This window comes from Pleurodeles waltl, unplaced genomic scaffold (genome assembly GCF_031143425.1).
Source record: "Pleurodeles waltl isolate 20211129_DDA unplaced genomic scaffold, aPleWal1.hap1.20221129 scaffold_180, whole genome shotgun sequence".
In the NCBI taxonomy this organism is placed as follows: Eukaryota; Metazoa; Chordata; class Amphibia; order Caudata; family Salamandridae; genus Pleurodeles; species Pleurodeles waltl.
In genome coordinates, this window is record NW_027149886.1 from 1,130 (window position 1) to 22,809 (window position 21,680).

At 49.0% G+C, this 21,680-nt stretch overlaps 1 protein-coding gene across 1 annotated transcript in view; it reads right to left on the reverse strand.

The window, feature by feature from the left end:
• Positions 1-6,764: 6,764 nt before the first annotated feature.
• The window catches only part of LOC138274391 (mortality factor 4-like protein 1), a gene marked incomplete at its 3' end in the record, with an annotated part of 291,700 nt that continues 276,784 nt past the window's right edge, over positions 6,765-21,680 (reverse strand). Inside the window, exon 12 of the mRNA XM_069218984.1 lies at positions 6,765-6,937. Within this exon, the coding sequence (XP_069075085.1) occupies positions 6,765-6,937 (173 nt within the window). The remainder of the gene's footprint in view (positions 6,938-21,680) is intronic.

The window sequence follows — 21,680 nt, forward strand, 5'->3', positions numbered from 1 at the left end:
GCCCATCGCCCTAGGCCCCACACCCACCCCCGCAAACCACGCACGCAACCTCTGCATCATCCTGGGACCCCTCCCTCTCCATGACACAGCAAATCAATGCTCTAACCGCCTCCTGCTTCCACACACTCCGCGCTCTAAAAAAAAATCCTTCAAATGGATTCCCCCAGAAACCAGGAAGACAATCACCCATGCACTCAGCAGCAGACTAGACTACGGCAACGCCCTCTACGCCGGCACCACACTCAAACTCAAACACAAACTCCAGAGAATCCAGAACACAGCCGCACGCCTCGTCCTTGGCCTCCCCTGCCACAAATGAATCTCACCACTCCTAAAATCCCTGCACTGGCTCCCCACAGACAAGAGAATCACATTCAAGATCCTCATCCACGCTCACAAATCCCTCCACAACACCGGCCCAACCTACCTCAACGAAAGAGTGTTCCACACACCCACATGCAACCTCCGATCAGCCGACGTCACCCTAGCCATAGTCCCCTGCATCCAACGCACCACCACAGGAGGCAGGTCCTTCTCCTACCTCGCCCCCAAAACCTGGAACTCCCTCCCCACCAACCTTCGCAAAACCAAAGACCTCCTGCTCTTCAGAAAGAACCTCAAGACATGGTTGTTCAAACAGTGAACCTTCCTGTCCCCCCCCCCCCCCCACCCCCCCTTATCCCTCCTCCCAGCGCCTTGAGACCCTCACAGGTGAGTAGCGCGCTCTAAGTTTTTTGATTGATTGATAATGCACCCTGTCTCAAGGCTGTAAAGCCTGCAGGAGGGGGTGACTTACCTATGCCACAGGCAGTGGTTTGTGGGCATGGCACCCTGAGGGGAGTGCCATGTCGACGTAGTCATTTTCTCCCCACCGGCACACACAAGCTGTGAGGCAGTGTGGATGTGCTGAGTGAGGGGTCCCCAGGATGGCATAATACATGCTGCAGCCCTTAGAGACCTTCCCTGGCCACAGGGCCCTTGGTACCAGGGGTACCTTTTACAAGGGACTTGTGTGTGCCAGGGTTGTGCCAACTGTGGAGACAAAGGTACAGTTTTAGGGAAAGAACACTGGTGCTGGGGCCAGGTTAGCAGGGTCCCAGCACACGTTTAATCAAAGCTGGCATCAACAAAAGGAAAAAAGTTAGGGGGGTAACTGTAAGAAGTTGGCTCTGTATTGTACTATTTCAAAGTAAGAAATAGCATGCACAGAGTCCAAGGGTTCCCCTTAGAGGTAAGATAGTGGCAAAAAGAGATAATTCTAATGCTCTATTTTGTGGTAGTGTGGTCGAGCACTAGGCTTATCAGAGGGTAGTGTTAAGCATTTGTTGTACACACAGGCAATAAATGAGGAACACACATGTAGGAAGTTGGCTCTGTATGTGCTATTTCCAAGTAAGGAATAGCATGCACAGAGTCCAAGGGTTCCCCTTAGAGGTAAAATAGTGGTAAAAATAGATAATACTAATGCTCTATTTTGTGGTAGTGTGGTCGAGCAGTAGGCTTATCCAAGGAGTAGTGTTAAGCATTTGTTGTACATACGACATAGACAATAAATGAGGTACACACACTCAGAGACAAATCCAGCCAATAGGTTTTGTTATAGAAAAATATCTTTTCTTAGTTTATTTTAAGAACCACAGGTTCAAATTTAACATGTAATATCTTGTTTGAAAGGTATTGCAGGTAAGTACATTAGGAACTTTGAATCATTTCAATTGCATGTATACTGTTCAAGTTATTCAGCAAATAGCTACTTTAAAAGTGGACACTTAGTGCAATTTTCACAGTTCCTGGGGGAGGTAAGTTTTTGTTAGTTTTACCAGGTAAGTAAGACACTTACAGGGTTCAGTTCTTGGTCCAAGGTAGCCCACCCGTTGGGGGTTCAGAGCAACCCCAAAGTCACCACACCAGCAGCTCAGGGCCGGTCAGGTGCAGAGTTCAAAGTGGTGCCCAACGCATAGGCTAGAATGGAGAGAAGGGGGTGCCCCGGTTCCGGTCTGCTTGCAGGTAAGTACCCGCGTCTTCGGAGGGCAGACCAGGGGGGTTTTGTAGGGCACCGGGGGGGACACAAGCCCACACAGAAATTTCACCCTCAGCAGCGCGGGGGGCGGCCGGGTGCAGTGTAGAAACAAGCGTCGGGTTTTCAATGTTAGTCTATGAGAGATCAAGGGATCTCTTTAGCGCTGCAGGCAGGCAAGGGGGGGCTTCCTCGGGGAAACCTCCACTTGGGCAAGGGAGAGGGACTCCTGGGGGTCACTTCTGCAGTGAAAGTCCGGTCCTTCAGGTCCTGGGGGCTGCGGGTGCAGGGTTCTTTTCCAGGCGTCGGGACTTAGGTTTCAGAGTCGCGGTCAGGGGAAGCCTCGGGATTCCCTCTGCAGGCGGCGCTGTGGGGGCTCAGGGGGGGACAGGTTTTGGTACTCACAGTCGTAGAGTAGTCCGGGGGTCCTCCCTGAGGTGTTGGTTCTCCACCAGCCGAGTCGGGGGTCGCCGGGTGCAGTGTTGCAAGTCTCACGCTTCTTGCGGGGAGATTGCAGGGTTCTTTAAAGCTGCTCCTTTGGATAAAGTTGCAGTCTTTTTGGAGCAGGTCCGCTGTCCTCGGGGAGTTTCTTGTCGTCGTCGAAGCAGGGCAGTCCTCAGAGGATTCAGAGGTCGCTGGTCCCTGTGGAAGGCGTCGCTGGAGCAGAGTTCTTTGGAAGGCAGGAGACAGGCCGGTGAGTTTCTGGAGCCAAGGCAGTTGTTGTCTTCTGGTCGTCCTCTGCAGGGGTTTTCAGCTAGGCAGTCCTTCTTCTTGTTGTTGCAGGAATCTAAATTCTTAGGTTCAGGGAAGCCCTTAAATACTAAATTTAAGGGCGTGTTTAGGTCTGAGGGGTTAGTAGCCAATGGCTACTAGCCCTGAGGGTGGGTATACCCTCTTTGTGCCTCCTCCCAAGGGGAGGGGGTCACATCCCTAATCCTATTGGGGGAATCCTCCATCTGCAAGATGGAGGATTTCTAAAAGTCAGAGTAACCTCAGCTCAGGACACCTTAGGGGCTGTCCTGACTGGCCAGTGACTCCTCCTTGTTTTTCTCATTATCTCTCCTGGACTTGCCGCCAAAAGTGGGGGCTGGGTCCAGGAGGCGGGCATCTCCACTAGCTGGAGTGCCCTGGGGCATTGTAACACGAAGCTTGAGCCTTTGAAGCTCACTGCTAGGTGTTACAGTTCCTGCAGGGGGGAGGTGTGAAGCACCTCCACCCAGAGCAGGCTTTGTTTCTGTCCTCAGAGAGCACAAAGGCTCTCACCGCATGAGGTCAGACACTCGTCTCTCAGCAGCAGGCTGGCACAGACCAGTCAGTCCTGCACTGAACAATTGGGTAAAATACAGGGGGTATCTCTAAGATGCCCTCTGTGTGCATTTTTTAATAAATCCAACACTGGCATCAGTGTGGGTTTATTATTCTGAGAAGTTTGATACTAAACTTCCCAGTATTCAGTGTAGCCATTATGGAGCTGTGGAGTTCGTTTTTGACAGACTCCCAGCCCATATACTCTTATGGCTACCCTGCACTTACAATGTCTAAGGTTTGCTTAGACACTGTAGGGGCATAGTGCTCATGCACATATGCCCTCACCTGTGGTATAGTGCACCCTGCCTTAGGGCTGTAAGGCCTACTAGAGGGGTGACTTACCTATGCCACAGGCAGTGGGAGGTTGGCATGGCACCCTGAGGGGAGTGCCATGTCGACTTAGTCATTTTCTCCCCATCAGCACACACAAGCTGGCAAGCAGTGTGTCTGTGCTGAGTGAGGGGTCCCTAGGGTGGCATAAGACATGCTGCAGCCCTTAGAGACCTTCCCTGGCATCAGGGCCCTTGGTACCAGGGGTACCAGTTACAAGGGACTTACCTAGGTGCCAGGGTTGTGCCAATTGTGGAAACAATGGTACATATTAGGTGAAAGAACACTGGTGCTGGGGCCTGGTTAGCAGGGTCCCAGCACACTTCTCAGTCAAGTCAGCATCAGTATCAGGCAAAAATTGGGTGGGGGGGTAACTGCAACAGGGAGCCATTTCTTTACAACACACTCAGAGACCATTCCAGGCCAATAGGTTTTTGTATAGAAAAATATATTTTCTTAGTTTATTTTAAGAACCACAGGTTCAAGATTTACAAACAATACTTTAAATGAAAGGTACTTCACTTAGGAACTTTAAATTAGCAAAATAGCATATACAGTTTTCACACAAATGGCAATAAGCTATTTTAAACCTAGACACAGTGCAATTTTCAACAGTTCTTGGGGGAGGTAAGTGTTTGTTAGTTTTGCAGGTAAGTAAACCACCAACGGGGTTCAAAGTTGGGTCCAAGGTAGCCCACCGTTGGGGGTTCAGGGCAACCCCTAAGTTTCCACACCAGCAGCTCAGGGCCGGTCAGGTGCAGAGGTCAAAGTGGTGCCCCAAAACGCATAGGCTTCAATTGAGATGGGGGTGCCCCGGTTCCAGTCTGCCAGCAGGTAAGTACCCGCGTCTTCAGAGGGCAGACCAGGGGGGTTTTGTAGTGCACCGGGGGGGGGGTGGGGGTAGGGTGGAGGGGTGCACAAGTCAGCGGCACGGGGCGGTCGGGTGCAGTGTGCAAACAGGCGTCGGGTTCGCAATAGGTTTCAATGGGAGACCAAGGGGTCTCTTCAGTGATGCAGGCAGGCAAGCGGGGGTGGGGCTCCTCGGGGTAGCCACCACCTGGGCAAGGGAGAGGGCCACCTGGGGGTCGCTCCTGCACTGGAGGTCGGATCCTTCAGGTCCTGGGGGCTGCGGATGCAGAGTCTTTACCAGGTGTCGGGTCTTTGAAGCAGGCAGTCGCGGTCAGGGGGAGCCGCGAGATTCCCTCTGCAGGCGTCGCTGTGCGGGCTCGGGGGTCAACTATGGCTACTCACGGTCTCGTAGTCGCCGGGGAGTTCTCCCTGTGGTGTTTGTTCTACACAAGTCGAGCCGGGGGCGTCGGGTGCAGAGTGCAAAGTCTCACGTTTCCGGCGGGAAATGTGTGTTGTTTCAAAGTTGCTTCTTTGTTGCAAAGTTGAAGTCTTTGTGGAACAGAGCCGCTGTCCTCGGGAGTTCTTGGTCCTTCTAGATGCAGGGTAGTCCTCTGAGGCTTCAGAGGTCGCTGGACCCTGAAGAACACGTCGCTGGAGCAGTGTCTTTAGGAGTGGGGAGACAGGCCGGTAGAGCTGGGGCCAAAGCAGTTGGTGTCTCCGTCTTCTCTGCAGGTTTTTCAGCTCAGCAGTCCTTCATCTTAGGTTGCAGGAATCTCTCTTGCTTGGTTCTGGGAGCCCCTAAATACTCAATTTAGGGGGGTGTTTAGGTCTGGGGGGTTAATAGCCAATGGCTACTAGCCCTGAGGGTGGCTACTCCCTCTTTGTGCCTCCTCCCTGAGGGGAGGGGGACACATCCCTAATCCTATTGGGGGAATCCTCCATCTGCAAGATGGAGGATTTCTGAAAGTCAGAGTCACCTCAGCTCAGGACACCTTAGGGGCTGTCCTGACTGGCCAGTGACGACTCCTTGTTTTTCTCATTATCTCTCCTGGACTTGCTGCCAAAAGTGGGGGCTGTGTCCAGGGGGGCGGGCATCTCCACTAGCTGGAGTGCCCTGGGGCATTGTAACACGAAGCCTGAGCCTTTGAGGCTCACTGCTAGGTGTTACATTCCTGCAGGGGAGGTGTTAAGCACCTCCACCCAGGGCAGGCTTTTGTTTCTGTCCTCAGAGAGCACAAAGGCCCTCACCACATGGGGTCAGAAACTCGTCTCTCAGCAGCAGGCTGGCACAGACCAGTCAGTCCTGCACTGAACAATTGGGTAAAATACAGGGGGCATCTCTAAGATGCCCTCTGTGTGCATTTTTTAATAAATCCAACACTAGCATCAGTGTGGGTTTATTATTCTGAGAAGTTTGATACCAAACTTCCCAGTATTCAGTGTAGCCACTATGGAGCGGTGGAGTTAGTTTTTGACAGACTCCCAAACCATATACTCTTATGGGTACCCTGCACTTACAATGTCTAAGGTTTTGCCTAGACACTGTAGGGGCATAGTGCTCATGCACCTATGCCCTCACCTGTGGTATAGTGCACCCTGTCTTAGGGCTGCAAGGCCTGCTAGAGGGGTGACTTACCTATGCCACAAGCAGTGTGAGGTTGGCATGGCACTCTGAGGGGAGTGCCATGTCGACTTAGTCATTTTCTCCCCACCAGCATACACAAGCTGGCAAGCAGTGTGTCTGTGCTGAGTGAGGGGTCCCTAGGATGGCATAAGACATGCTGCAGCCCTTAGAGACCTTCCCTGGCATCAGGGCCCTTGGTACCAGGGGTACCAGTTAGAAGGGACTTACCTGGGTGCCAGGGTTGTGCCAATTGTGGAGACAATGGTACATTTTAGGTGAAAGAACACTGGTGCTGGGGCCTGGTTAGCAGGGTCCCAGCACACTTCTCAGTCAAGTCAGCATCAGTATCAGACAAAAAGTGGGGGTAACTGCAACAGGGAGTCATTACCCTACAGTAACCATGCCAACAGTGGCATTTTCCTACACATGGTCAACCAACAAATCAATGATCATCAGTTCTACAGCTCACAGACCTCAAACAAAATGCTGTGGTGCTAAGATGAGTAAAACTAGGGAAGGCACTATAACTAGGTTTCATTGCTTTGTGGAATAAGTGCTCTGAAAGGAAGGCCTTTCACAAAAGTTTCACTTTAAAACACTGCTTCATAAGTCAGGGAGCAAAGACTAATGACTCACCAAACAGTCTTAAAAGATGAGGTGCTCCATAGACGTGCGACATCTGTGCATCTGGATGATCAGCCAGAATTTCTGCATACTGTGGCCTTTCGAACTTATACAGCAGCTGCGTGCCAAGCATCACGTTGAAATATTCCTTAATTCCAGCAACCACTTCGTTCACAGCATATTCCCTGAAACAAGACAATATAAGATTATACGCTGCAAAAATACAAAGCCACACAATCTCTAAATCATGTCTGAAGGCTGGGGGTATGGTCATTAGCTCAAGCTGCCTGGTTGCAAAACACTACTGTCAGTTTACCTCGTCTTATTGCAAGCTTAAAACCAGCCCACAACTTACCTTCGGTTGGCAGCATTCTCACTCATTTATTTGCATCTTATTCACTGGTTTGATCATCTTGAGTTTATTCCTCACCTGCAGCAAAGCCTATTTCTTGGTGTCCTTCCCCTGCTCAGTTCTAGGAAACTATTTCTTTTTGCATAAATATATAAATGTGTTTTCCCACTGTATCCCGTACTACTCTTCCACCTCCAGCTCATGCTGCTCTTTCATCCATGTGCTTCTCTCCTACTTTGATGCTTAAAGAAAAAAAAAAAAAACACAACACACACACACACACACCACATTTGTCCAAGTGCCACCTGAACTAGGTAAATAAGTTAAATAACAATGTAATTCCACTGGAGTGTGTATGCGTTAGGACACATGGATGCCAGTGGAACAAAGGAATAGCTATTTTTAATTATTTATTTTGATGGTACTGCACACCATATAGGCCAAATCAATTGGCAAGGCCAACAGGTCCCAAAGGCTAGGTCTACTGGCCTTCCCAATGTTTAGTCGGCGAGAGATAAGGCCTATGTATATTGCATGCACAGAACAGTCCTTGGTCACTTAGACCATCTCTAAATTTGTACTTCAACACTGAAGGAGAGTGAGGTGAGCAAAGATTATATCACAGCATTGATGGTAGAGGCTTGATTAACAATGACAAAGAAGGGCAACACTGTAGCTTCTATGTGGATCGGAAAATAAAGAGTATTTCTTACCTATAGAAGTGGCTTGGCAGCTTGAAGAATTTTCTGGACTCACATGCTGTGTATTATTCTGCTATCTAGTGATTGGGTCCCGAATGCCCATTTGTGTTAGGCTTTTATCCCTTCGCCCCGTTTAAAAAAAAAAAAAAAAAAAAAGGAACTTTTTTGTGTGTGTGTGGTGGTGGGGGGGTTTGGGTCAAATTCAGCTGCCCCACCTTTTGGGGACCAATCCAGCCTCTCCCCAAAAAAACATGACCTTATAGTATGAATTTTAGGATCTTGGTTCACTTCTGCTCCCTCATTTTTATGAGGGGAAGGTGGGTCCAATGTGAATCCAGAAAATTATTTTAGCTGCAAAACCACTCCTACACGGGAGAAGGAAAATGTTACCTACCTAGTAGACATCTGATCCGGGCATGTTGTGCTGTAGATTAACATGCTTGGCATAAGTCTGCCATCTAGTGTTGGGCTCTGAGTGTTACATTTTGTTTTTCTTCGAAGAAGTCTTTTTTCGAGTCACGAGACCGAGGGACTCCTCCCATTTCGACTCCATTGCGCATGGGCATTGACTCCATCTTAGATTGTTTTCCCCGCAGAGGGTGAGGTAGGAGTTGTGTATGCTAGTAATAGTGCCCATGCAATGGAGTGAATACGTATGTACATAATGAAGTTTAAAGTAATATATTTACAAATGTTCAAGATCAACTTCTAAACGGCTACAGGCTCCCGAGGAGGCGGGTGGGCGCATGTGAATCTGCAGCGACTAATGCCACGAACAGATGTACACTGGGTAAGTGACATTTTCCGTTCGATGGCATGTGTAGCTGCAGATACACATGCTGTGCATAGACTAGTAAGCAGTTATCTCCCCAAAGCGGTGGTTCAGCCTGTAGGAGTTGAAGTTGTTTGAAATAATGTTCGTAGTACAGCTTGACCTACTGTGGCTTGTTGTGCCGTTAACACATCTACACAGTAGTGTTTGGTAAATGTATGAGGCGTAGACCATGTTGCTGCCTTACATATTTCGTTCATTGGAATATTTCCTAGAAAGGCCATGGTAGCACCTTTGTTTCTGGTTGAGTGTGCCTTTGGTGTAATAGGCAGCTCTCTCTTTGCTTTAAGATAGCAGGTTTGAATACACTTAACTATCCATCTAGCAATGCCTTGTTTAGAAATTGGATTCATTGTATGAGGTTTTTGGAAAGCAATAAATAGTTGTTTTGTTTTTCGAATTAGTTTTGTTCTGTCAATGTAGTACATTAGTGCTCTTTTGATGTCTAATGTATGCAGTGCTCTTTCAGCTACAGAATCTGGCTGTGGGAAGAACACTGGTAATTCTACCGTTTGATTCAAGTGGAACGGTGAGATCACTTTTGGTAAAAATTTTGGATTTGTCTGTAGAACTACTTTATGCTTGTGTATTTGAATAAATGGTTCTTGTATGGTAAATGCTTGAATTTCACTCACTCTTCTTAGAGATGTGATGGCAATTAAAAATGCAACTTTCCATGTTAAATATTGCATTTCACAAGAGTGCATGGGCTCAAAAGGTGGACCCACGAGTCGTGTTAAGACAATGTTGAGGTTCCATGAAGGAACTGGTGGTGTTCGTGGTGGTATAATTCTTTTTAGGCCTTCCATAAATGCTTTTATGACTGGTATCCTAAATAATGAAGTTGAGTGCGTAATTTGCAGGTAGGCTGAAATTGCGGTCAGATGTATCTTTATTGAAGAGAAAGCTAGCTTTGACTTTTGCAATTGTAGTAAGTATCCTACTATATCTTTGGCAGATGCGTGTAAGGGTTGAATTTGACTATTATGGCAGTAATAAACAAATCTTTTCCACTTATTTGCATAGCAGTGTCTACTGGTAGGTTTCCTAGCTTGTCTTATGACCTCCATACATTCTTGTGTGAGGTCTAAGTGTCCGAATTCTAGGATTTCAGGAGCCAAATTGCTAGATTCAGCGATGCTGGATTTGGATGTCTGATCTGTTGTTTGTGTTGTGTTAACAGATCTGGTCTGTTTGGTAGTTTGACATGAGGTACTACTGAGAGGTCTAGTAGTGTTGTGTACCAAGGTTGACTTGCCCATGTCGGTGCTATTAGTATGAGTTTGAGTTTGTTTTGACTCAATTTGTTTACTAGATATGGAAGGAGTGGGAGAGGGGGAAAAGCGTAAGCAAATATCCCTGACCATCTCATCCATAACGCATTGCCCTGAGACTGATCTTGTGGGTACCTGGATGCGAAGTTTTGGCATTTTGAGTTTTCTTTTGTTGTAAATAGATCTATTTGTGGTGTTCCCCACATTTGGAAGTAAGTGTTTAGTATTTGGGGGTTGTAGGAAGTTGGCTCTGTATGCACTATTTCAAAGTAAGGAATAGTATGCACAGAGTCCAAGGGTTCCCCTTAGAGGTAAGATAGTGGCAAAAAGAGATAATACTAATGCTCTATTTTGTGGTAGTGTGGTCGAGCAGTAGGCTTATCAAAGGAGTAGTGTTAAGCATTTGTTGTACATACACACAGGCAATAAATGAGGAACACACAATGTAGGAAGTTGGCTCTGTATGTGCTATTTCAAAGTAAGGAATAGCATGCACAGAGTCCAAGGGTTCCCCTTAGAGGTAAAATAGTGGTAAAAATAGATAATACTAATGCTCTATTTTGTGGTAGTGTGGTCGAGCAGTAGGCTTATCCAAGGAGTAGTGTTAAGCATTTGTTGTACATACACAAGACAATAAATGAGGTACACACACTCAGAGACAAATCCAGCCAATAGGTTTTTATATAGAAAAATATCTTTTCTTAGTTTATTTTAAGAACCACAGGTTCAAATTCTACATGTAATATCTCATTCGAAAGGTATTGCAGGTAAGTACTTTAGGAACTTCAAATCATCAAAATTGCATGTATACTTTTCAAGTTATTGACAAATAGCTGTTTTAAAAGTGGACACTTAGTGCAATTTTCACAGTTCCTGGGGGAGGTAAGTTTTTGTTAGTTTTACCAGGTAAGTAGGACACTTACAGGGTTCAGTTCTTGGTCCAAGGTAGCCCACCGTTGGGGGTTCAGAGCAACCCCAAAGTCACCACACCAGCAGCTCAGGGCCGGTCAGGTGCAGAGTTCAAAGTGGTGCCCAAAACACATAGGCTAGAATGGAGAGAAGGGGATGCCCTGGTTCCGGTCTGCTTGCAGGTAAGTACCCGCGTCTTCGGAGGGCAGACCAGGGGGGTTTTGTAGGGCACCGGGGGGGACACAAGTCCACACAGAAATTTCACCCTCAGCAGCGCGGGGGCGGCCGGGTGCAGTGTAGAAACAAGCGTCGGGTTTTCAATGTTAGTCTATGAGAGATCTCGGGATCTCTTCAGCGCTGCAGGCAGGCAAGGGGGGGATTCCTCGGGGAAACCTCCACTTGGGCGAGGGAGAGGGACTCCTGGGGGTCACTCCTCCAGTGAAAGTCTGGTCCTTCAGGTCCTGGGGGCTGCGGGTGCAGGGTCTCTCCCAGGCGTCGGGACTTTAGGTTCAAAGAGTCGCGGTCAGGGGAAGCCTCGGGATTCCCTCTGCAGGCGGCGCTGTGGGGGGCTCAGGGGGGACAGGTTTTGGTACTCACAGTATCAGAGTAGTCCTGGGGTCCCTCCTGAGGTGTTGGATCGCCACCAGCCGAGTCGGGGTCGCCGGGTGCAGTGTTGCAAGTCTCACGCTTCTTGCGGGGAGTTTGCAGGGTTCTTTAAAGCTGCTGGAAACAAAGTTGCAGCTTTTTCTTGGAGCAGGTCCGCTGTCCTCGGGAGTTTCTTGTCTTTTCGAAGCAGGGGCAGTCCTCAGAGGATGTCGAGGTCGCTGGTCCCTTTGGAAGGCGTCGCTGGAGCAGGATCTTTGGAAGGCAGGAGACAGGCCGGTGAGTTTCTGGAGCCAAGGCAGTTGTCGTCTTCTGGTCTTCCGCTGCAGGGGTTTTCAGCTGGGCAGTCCTTCTTCTTGTAGTTGCAGGAATCTAATTTTCTAGGGTTCAGGGTAGCCCTTAAATACTAAATTTAAGGGCGTGTTTAGGTCTGGGGGGTTAGTAGCCAATGGCTACTAGCCCTGAGGGTGGGTACACCCTCTTTGTGCCTCCTCCCAAGGGGAGGGGGTCACAATCCTAACCCTATTGGGGGAATCCTCCATCTGCAAGATGGAGGATTTCTAAAAGTTAGAGTCACTTCAGCTCAGGACACCTTAGGGGCTGTCCTGACTGGCCAGTGACTCCTCCTTGTTTTTCTCATTATTTTCTCCGGCCTTGCCGCCAAAAGTGGGGCCTGGCCGGAGGGGGCGGGCAACTCCACTAGCTGGAGTGTCCTGCTGGGTTGGCACAAAGGAGGTGAGCCTTTGAGGCTCACCGCCAGGTGTGACAATTCCTGCCTGGGAGAGGTGTTAGCATCTCCACCCAGTGCAGGCTTTGTTACTGGCCTCAGAGTGACAAAGGCACTCTCCCCATGGGGCCAGCAACATGTCTCGGTTTGTGGCAGGCTGCTAAAACTAGTCAGCCTACACAGATAGTCGGTTAAGTTTCAGGGGGCACCTCTAAGGTGCCCTCTGGGGTGTATTTTACAATAAAATGTACACTGGCATCAGTGTGCATTTATTGTGCTGAGAAGTTTGATACCAAACTTCCCAGTTTTCAGTGTAGCCATTATGGTGCTGTGGAGTTCGTGTTTGACAGACTCCCAGACCATATACTCTTATGGCTACCCTGCACTTACAATGTCTAAGGTTTTATTTAGACACTGTAGGGGTACCATGCTCATGCACTGGTACCCTCACCTATGGTATAGTGCACCCTGCCTTAGGGCTGTAAGGCCTGCTAGAGGGGTGTCTTACCTATACTGCATAGGCAGTGAGAGGCTGGCATGGCACCCTGAGGGGAGTGCCATGTCGACTTACTCGTTTTGTCCTCACTAGCACACACAAGCTGGCAAGCAGTGTGTCTGTGCTGAGTGAGAGGTCTCCAGGGTGGCATAAGACATGCTGCAGCCCTTAGAGACCTTCCTTGGCATCAGGGCCCTTGGTACTAGAAGTACCAGTTACAAGGGACTTATCTGGATGCCAGGGTCTGCCAATTGTGGATACAAAAGTACAGGTTAGGGAAAGAACACTGGTGCTGGGGCCTGGTTAGCAGGCCTCAGCACACTTTCAATTGTAAACATAGCATCAGCAAAGGCAAAAAGTCAGGGGGCAACCATGCCAAGGAGGCATTTCCTTACACAACCCCCCCCCAAACGAAAGAGGATGAGACTAACCTTTCCCAAGAGAGTCTTCATTTTCTAAGTGGAAGAACCTGGAAAGGCCATCTGCATTGGCATGGGCAGTCCCAGGTCTGTGTTCCACTATAAAGTCCATTCCCTGTAGGGAGATGGACCACCTCAACAGTTTAGGATTTTCACCTTTCATTTGCATCAGCCATTTGAGAGGTCTGTGGTCAGTTTGAACTAGGAAGTGAGTCCCAAAGAGGTATGGTCTCAGCTTCTTCAGGGACCAAACCACAGCAAAGGCCTCCCTCTCAATGGCACTCCAACGCTGCTCCCTGGGGAGTAACCTCCTGCTAATGAAAGCAACAGGCTGGTCAAGGCCATCATCATTTGTTTGGGACAAAACTGCCCCTATCCCATGTTCAGAGGCATCAGTCTGCACAATGAACTGCTTAGAATAATCTGGAGCTTTTAGAACTGGTGCTGAGCACATTGCCTGTTTCAGGGTGTCAAAGGCCTGTTGGCATTCCACAGTCGAGTTTACTTTCTTGGGCATTTTCTTGGAGGTGAGTTCAGTGAGGGCTGTCACAATGGATCCATATCCCTTCACAAACCTCCTGTAATACCCAGTCAAGCCAAGGAATGCCCTGACTTGAGTCTGGGTTTTTGGAGCTACCCAGTCCAGAATAGTCTGGATCTTGGGTTGGAGTGGCTGAACTTGGCCTCCACCTACAAGGTGTCCCAAGTAAACCACAGTTCCCTGCCCTATCTGGCATTTGGATGCCTTGATAGAGAGGCCTGCAGATTGCAGAGCCTTCAAAACCTTCCTCAGGTGGACCAGGTGATCCTGCCAGGTGGAGCTAAAGACAGCAATATCATCAAGATAAGCTGTGCTAAATGACTCCAAGCCAGCAAGGACTTGATTCACCAACCTTTGGAAGGTGGCAGGGGCATTCTTTAAACCAAAGGGCATAACAGTAAACTGATAATGCCCATCAGGTGTGGAGAATGCTGTCTTTTCTTTTGCTCCAGGTGCCATTTTTATTTGCCAGTACCCTGCTGTCAAGTCAAAGGTACTTAGAAATTTGGCAGCACCTAATTTATCAATGAGCTCATCAGCTCTTGGAATTGGATGGGCATCTGTCTTGGTGACAGAATTGAGCCCTCTGTAGTCCACACAAAACCTCATCTCTTTCTTTCCATCTTTGGTGTGAGGTTTGGGGACTAAGACCACTGGGCTAGCCCAGGGGCTGTCAGAGCGCTCAATTACTCCCAATTCCAGCATCTTGTGGACTTCCACCTTGATGCTTTCCTTAACATGGTCAGACTGTCTAAAGATTTTGTTCTTGACAGGCATGCTGTCTCCTGTGTCCACATCATGGGTACACAGGTGTGTCTGACCAGGGGTTAAGGAGAAGAGTTCAGGAAACTGTTGTAGGACTCTCCTACAATCAGCTTGCTGTTGGCCAGAGAGGGTGTCTGAGTAGATCACTCCATCTACTGTACCATCTTTAGGGTCTGATGACAGAAGATCAGGGAGAGGTTCACTCTCTGCCTCCTGATCCTCATCTGTTACCATCAACAGATTGACATCAGCCCTGTCGTGGAAGAGCTTAAGGCGGTTTACATGGATCACCCTCTTGGGGCTCCTGCTTGTGCCCAGGTCCACCAAGTAGGTGACCTGACTCTTCCTCTCTAGTACTGGGTAAGGGCCACTCCATTTGTCCTGGAGTGCCCTGGGAGCCACAGGCTCCAGAACCCAGACTTTCTGCCCTGGTTGGAACTCAACCAGTGCAGCCTTTTGGTCATACCAAAACTTCTGGAGCTGTTGGCTGGCCTCAAGGTTTTTGGTTGCCTTTTCCATGTACTCTGCCATTCTAGAGCGAAGGCCAAGTACATAGTCCACTATGTCCTGTTTAGGCTCATGGAGAGGTCTCTCCCAGCCTTCTTTAACAAGGGCAAGTGGTCCCCTTACAGGATGACCAAACAGAAGTTCAAAGGGTGAGAATCCTACTCCCTTCTGTGGCACCTCTCTGTAAGCGAAAAGCAGACATGGCAAGAGGACATCCCATCTCCTTTTGAGCTTTTCTGGGAGCACCATGATCATGCCTTTTAATGTCTTGTTGAATCTCTCAACCAAGCCATTAGTTTGTGGATGGTATGGTGTAGTGAATTTATAAGTCACTCCACACTCATTCCACATGTGCTTTAGGTATGCTGACATGAAGTTGGTACCTCTGTCAGACACCACCTCCTTAGGGAAACCCACTCTGGTAAAGATACCAATGAGGGCCTTGGCTACTGCAGGGGCAGTAGTCGACCTAAGGGGAATAGCTTCAGGATACCTGGTAGCATGATCCACTACTACCAGGATATACATATTTCCTGAGGCTGTGGGAGGTTCCAGTGGACCAACTATGTCCACACCCACTCTTTCAAAGGGAACCCCCACCACTGGAAGTGGAATGAGGGGGGCCTTTGGATGTCCACCTGTCTTACCACTGGCTTGACAGGTGGGGCAGGAGAGGCAAAACTCCTTAACCATGTTGGACATATTGGGCCAGTAGAAGTGGTTGACTAACCTCTCCCACGTCTTGGTTTGTCCCAAATGTCCAGCAAGGGGAATGTCATGGGCCAATGTTAGGATGAACTCTCTGAACAGCTGAGGCACTACCACTCTCCTAGTGGCACCAGGTTTGGGGTCTCTGGCCTCAGTGTACAGGAGTCCATCTTCCCAATAGACCCTATGCGTTCCATTTTTCTTGCCTTTGGACTCTTCAGCAGCTTGCTGCCTAAGGCCCTCAAGAGAGGGACAGGTTTCTTGTCCCTTACACAGCTCCTCCCTGGAGGGTCCCCTTGGGCCTAAGAGCTCAACCTGGTAAGGTTCAAGCTCCAAAGGCTCATTTCCCTCAGAGGGCAGAACTTCTTCCTGAGAAGAGAGGTTCCCTTTCTTTTGCTGTGTTGCAGTTGGTTTCCCAACTGACTTTCCTGTTCTCTTGGTAGGCTGGGCCATTTTTCCAGACTCCAGCTCTACTTTTTCACCCTGTGCCTTGCATTGTGCTCTTGTTTTCACACACACCAGTTCAGGGATACCCAGCATTGCTGCATGGGTTTTTAGTTCTACCTCAGCCCATGCTGAGGACTCCAGGTCATTTCCAAGCAGACAGTCCACTGGGATATTTGAGGAGACCACCACCTGTTTCAGGCCATTGACCCCTCCCCATTCTAAAGTAACCATTGCCATGGGATGTACTTTTCTCTGATTGTCAGCGTTGGTGACTGTGTAAGTTTTTCCAGTCAGGTATTGGCCAGGGGAAACCAGTTTCTCTGTCACCATGGTGACACTGGCACCTGTATCCCTCAGGCCCTCTATTCTAGTCCCATTAATTAAGAGTTGCTGTCTGTATTTTTGCATGTTAGGCGGCCAGACAGCTAGTGTGGCTAAATCCACCCCACCCTCAGAAACTAGAGTAGCTTCAGTGTGGACCCTGATTTGCTCTGGGCACACTGTTGATCCCACTTGGAGACTAGCCATACCAGTGTTACCTGGATGGGAGTTTGGAGCGGAACCTTTCTTGGGACAGGCCTTGTCTCCAGTTTGGTGTCCATGCTGTTTACAGCTATGACACCAGGCCTTTTTGGGATCAAAGTTTTTACCCTTGTACCCATTGTTTTGTGAAGAGGCTCTGGGCCCACCCTCCTGTGCAGGTTTTTGGGGGCCTGTAGAAGACTCTTTGTTATTTTTAGTTTTGGTTGTCTCATCACCCTTCCCCTGGGGAGTTTTTGTGACCCCTTTCTTTTGGTCACCCCCTGTTGAAGTCTTGGACACCCTTGTCTTGACCCAATGGTCCGCCTTCTTTCCCAATTCTTGGGGAGAAATTGGTCCTAGGTCTACCAGATGCTGATGCAGTTTATCATTGAAACAATTACTTAACAGGTGTTCTTTCACAAATAAATTGTACAGCCCATCATAATTATTTACACCACTGCCTTGAATCCAACCATCTAGTGTTTTCACTGAGTAGTCAACAAAGTCAACCCAGGTCTGGCTCGAGGATTTTTGAGCCCCCCTGAACCTAATCCTGTACTCCTCAGTGGAGAATCCAAAGCCCTCAATCAGGGTACCCTTCATGAGGTCATAAGATTCTGCATCTTGTCCAGAGAGTGTGAGGAGTCTATCCCTACACTTTCCTGTGAACATTTCCCAAAGGAGAGCACCCCAGTGAGATCTGTTCACTTTTCTGGTTACACAAGCCCTCTCAAAAGCTGTGAACCATTTGGTGATGTCATCACCATCTTCATATTTAGTTACAATCCCTTTAGGGATTTTCAACATGTCAGGAGAATCTCTGACCCTATTTATGTTGCTGCCACCATTGATGAGTCCTAGGCCCATCTCTTGTCTTTCCCTCTCTATGGCTAGGATCTGTCTTTCCAAAGCCAATCTTTTGGCCATCCTGGCTAACTGGATGTCCTCTTCACTGGGGCTATCCTCAGTGATTTCAGAGGTGTTGGTCTCTCCTGTGAGGGAACCAGCATCTCTGACTATTATTTTTGGAGTCAGGGTTTGAGGGACCCTGTTCTCCCTAGATAGGACTGGTAGGGGGGAATTGTCCTCCAAGTCACTATCCTCTTCCTCTGAGTTGCCACCCTCAGAGGGGTTGGCCTTTTCAAACTCTGCCAAAAGCTCCTGGAGCTGTATTTTGGTAGGTTTGGGGCCCATTGTTATTTTCTTTATTTTACAGAGTGACCTTAGCTCCCTCATCTTAAGATGGAGGTAAGGTGTGGTGTCGAGTTCCACCACAGTCACATCTGTGCTAGACATTTTGCTTCTAAAAGTTGGAATACTTTTTAAGAATCTACAACTGGTTCTAGAATCTAATTCAAACTTTTACAAACTTTTAAACTCTAAAAGAAATGCTAAACAGGGACTTAACACACAAGGCCCTAGCAGGACTTTTAAGAATTTAGAAAACTTTTCAAATTGCAAAAATCAATTTCTAATGACAATATTGGAATTTGTCGTGTGATCAGGTATTGGCTGAGTAGTCCAGCAAATGCAAAGTCTTGTACCCCACCGCTGATCCACCAATGTAGGAAGTTGGCTCTGTATGTGCTATTTCAAAGTAAGGAATAGCATGCACAGAGTCCAAGGGTTCCCCTTAGAGGTAAAATAGTGGTAAAAATAGATAATACTAATGCTCTATTTTGTGGTAGTGTGGTCGAGCAGTAGGCTTATCCAAGGAGTAGTGTTAAGCATTTGTTGTACATACACAAGACAATAAATGAGGTACACACACTCAGAGACAAATCCAGCCAATAGGTTTTTATATAGAAAAATATCTTTTCTTAGTTTATTTTAAGAACCACAGGTTCAAATTCTACATGTAATATCTCATTCGAAAGGTATTGCAGGTAAGTACTTTAGGAACTTCAAATCATCAAAATTGCATGTATACTTTTCAAGTTATTGACAAATAGCTGTTTTAAAAGTGGACACTTAGTGCAATTTTCACAGTTCCTGGGGGAGGTAAGTTTTTGTTAGTTTTACCAGGTAAGTAGGACACTTACAGGGTTCAGTTCTTGGTCCAAGGTAGCCCACCGTTGGGGGTTCAGAGCAACCCCAAAGTCACCACACCAGCAGCTCAGGGCCGGTCAGGTGCAGAGTTCAAAGTGGTGCCCAAAACACATAGGCTAGAATGGAGAGAAGGGGATGCCCTGGTTCCGGTCTGCTTGCAGGTAAGTACCCGCGTCTTCGGAGGGCAGACCAGGGGGGTTTTGTAGGGCACCGGGGGGGACAAGTCCACACAGAAATTTCACCCTCAGCAGCGCGGGGGCGGCCGGGTGCAGTGTAGAAACAAGCGTCGGGTTTTCAATGTTAGTCTATGAGAGATCTCGGGATCTCTTCAGCGCTGCAGGCAGGCAAGGGGGGGATTCCTCGGGGAAACCTCCACTTGGGCGAGGGAGAGGGACTCCTGGGGGTCACTCCTCCAGTGAAAGTCTGGTCCTTCAGGTCCTGGGGGCTGCGGGTGCAGGGTCTCTCCCAGGCGTCGGGACTTTAGGTTCAAAGAGTCGCGGTCAGGGGAAGCCTCGGGATTCCCTCTGCAGGCGGCGCTGTGGGGGGCTCAGGGGGGACAGGGCTTGGTACTCACAGTATCAGAGTAGTCCTGGGGTCCCTCCTGAGGTGTTGGATCGCCACCAGCCGAGTCGGGGTCGCCGGGTGCAGTGTTGCAAGTCTCACGCTTCTTGCGGGGAGTTTGCAGGGTTCTTTAAAGCTGCTGGAAACAAAGTTGCAGCTTTTTCTTGGAGCAGGTCCGCTGTCCTCGGGAGTTTCTTGTCTTTTCGAAGCAGGGGCAGTCCTCAGAGGATGTCGAGGTCGCTGGTCCCTTTGGAAGGCGTCGCTGGAGCAGGATCTTTGGAAGGCAGGAGACAGGCCGGTGAGTTTCTGGAGCCAAGGCAGTTGTCGTCTTCTGGTCTTCCGCTGCAGGGGTTTTCAGCTGGGCAGTCCTTCTTCTTGTAGTTGCAGGAATCTAATTTTCTAGGGTTCAGGGTAGCCCTTAAATACTAAATTTAAGGGCGTGTTTAGGTCTGGGGGGTTAGTAGCCAATGGCTACTAGCCCTGAGGGTGGGTACACCCTCTTTGTGCCTCCTCCCAAGGGGAGGGGGTCACAATCCTAACCCTATTGGGGGAATCCTCCATCTGCAAGATGGAGGATTTCTAAAAGTTAGAGTCACCTCAGCTCAGGACACCTTAGGGGCTGTCCTGACTGGCCAGTGACTCCTCCTTGTTTTTCTCATTATTTTCTCCGGCCTTGCCGCCAAAAGTGGGGCCTGGCCGGAGGGGGCGGGCAACTCCACTAGCTGGAGTGTCCTGCTGGGTTGGCACAAAGGAGGTGAGCCTTTGAGGCTCACCGCCAGGTGTGACAATTCCTGCCTGGGAGAGGTGTTAGCATCTCCACCCAGTGCAGGCTTTGTTACTGGCCTCAGAGTGACAAAGGCACTCTCCCCATGGGGCCAGCAACATGTCTCGGTTTGTGGCAGGCTGCTAAAACTAGTCAGCCTACACAGATAGTCGGTTAAGTTTCAGGGGGCACCTCTAAGGTGCCCTCTGGGGTGTATTTTACAATAAAATGTACACTGGCATCAGTGTGCATTTATTGTGCTGAGAAGTTTGATACCAAACTTCCCAGTTTTCAGTGTAGCCATTATGGTGCTGTGGAGTTCGTGTTTGACAGACTCCCAGACCATATACTCTTATGGCTACCCTGCACTTACAATGTCTAAGGTTTTATTTAGACACTGTAGGGGTACCATGCTCATGCACTGGTACCCTCACCTATGGTATAGTGCACCCTGCCTTAGGGCTGTAAGGCCTGCTAGAGGGGTGTCTTACCTATACTGCATAGGCAGTGAGAGGCTCGCATGGCACCCTGAGGGGAGTGCCATGTCGACTTACTCGTTTTGTCCTCACTAGCACACACAAGCTGGCAAGCAGTGTGTCTGTGCTGAGTGAGAGGTCTCCAGGGTGGCATAAGACATGCTGCAGCCCTTAGAGACCTTCCTTGGCATCAGGGCCCTTGGTACTAGAAGTACCAGTTACAAGGGACTTATCTGGATGCCAGGGTCTGCCAATTGTGGATACAAAAGTACAGGTTAGGGAAAGAACACTGGTGCTGGGGCCTGGTTAGCAGGCCTCAGCACACTTTCAATTGTAAACATAGCATCAGCAAAGGCAAAAAGTCAGGGGGCAACCATGCCAAGGAGGCATTTCCTTACACACAATCAGAGACAAATCCGGCCAATAGGTTTTGTTATAGAAAAATAGCTTTTCTTAGTTTATTTTAAGAACCACAGGTTCAAATTCTACATGTAATATCTCATTTGAAAGGTATTGCAGGTAAGTACTTCAGGAACTTTAAATCATTACATTAGCATGTATACTTTTCACATAAAACACAATAAGCTGTTTTAAAAGTGGACACTTAGTGCAATTTTCACAGTTCCTGGGGGGAGGTAAAGTAATGTTAGTTTTCACAGGTAAGTAAGTCACTTACAGGGTTCAGTTCTTGGTCCAAGGTAGCCCACCGTTGGGGGTTCAGAGCAACCCCAAAGTTACCACACCAGCAGCTCAGGGCCGGTCAGGTGCAGAGGTCAAAGAGGTGCCCAAAATGCATAGGCTTCAATGGAGAGAAGGGGGTGCCCCGGTTCCGGTCTGCCAGCAGGTAAGTACCCGCGTCTTCGGAGGGCAGACCAGGGGGGTTTTGTAGGGCACCGGGGGGGGGGGGGGGGGGGACACAAGTTCACACAAAAAGTACACCCTCAGCGGCATTGGGGCGGCCGGGTGCAGTGTAGAAACAAGCGTCGGGTTCTCAATGTAAATCAATGAGAGATCAAGGGATCTCTTCAGCGTTGCAGGCAGGCAAGGGGGGGGCTCCTTGGGGTAGCCACCACCTGGGCAAGGGAGAGGGCCTCCTGGGGGTCACTCCTGCACAGGAGTTCCGTTCCTGTCGGTGCTGGGGGCTGCGGGTGCAGAGTCTTTTCCAGCCGTCGGCAAGTGGAGTTCAGGCAGTCGCGGTCAGGGGGAAGCCTCGGGATTCCCTCTGCAGGCGTCGCTGTGGGGGCTCAGGGGGGACAGCTTTGGTTACTCACGGTCT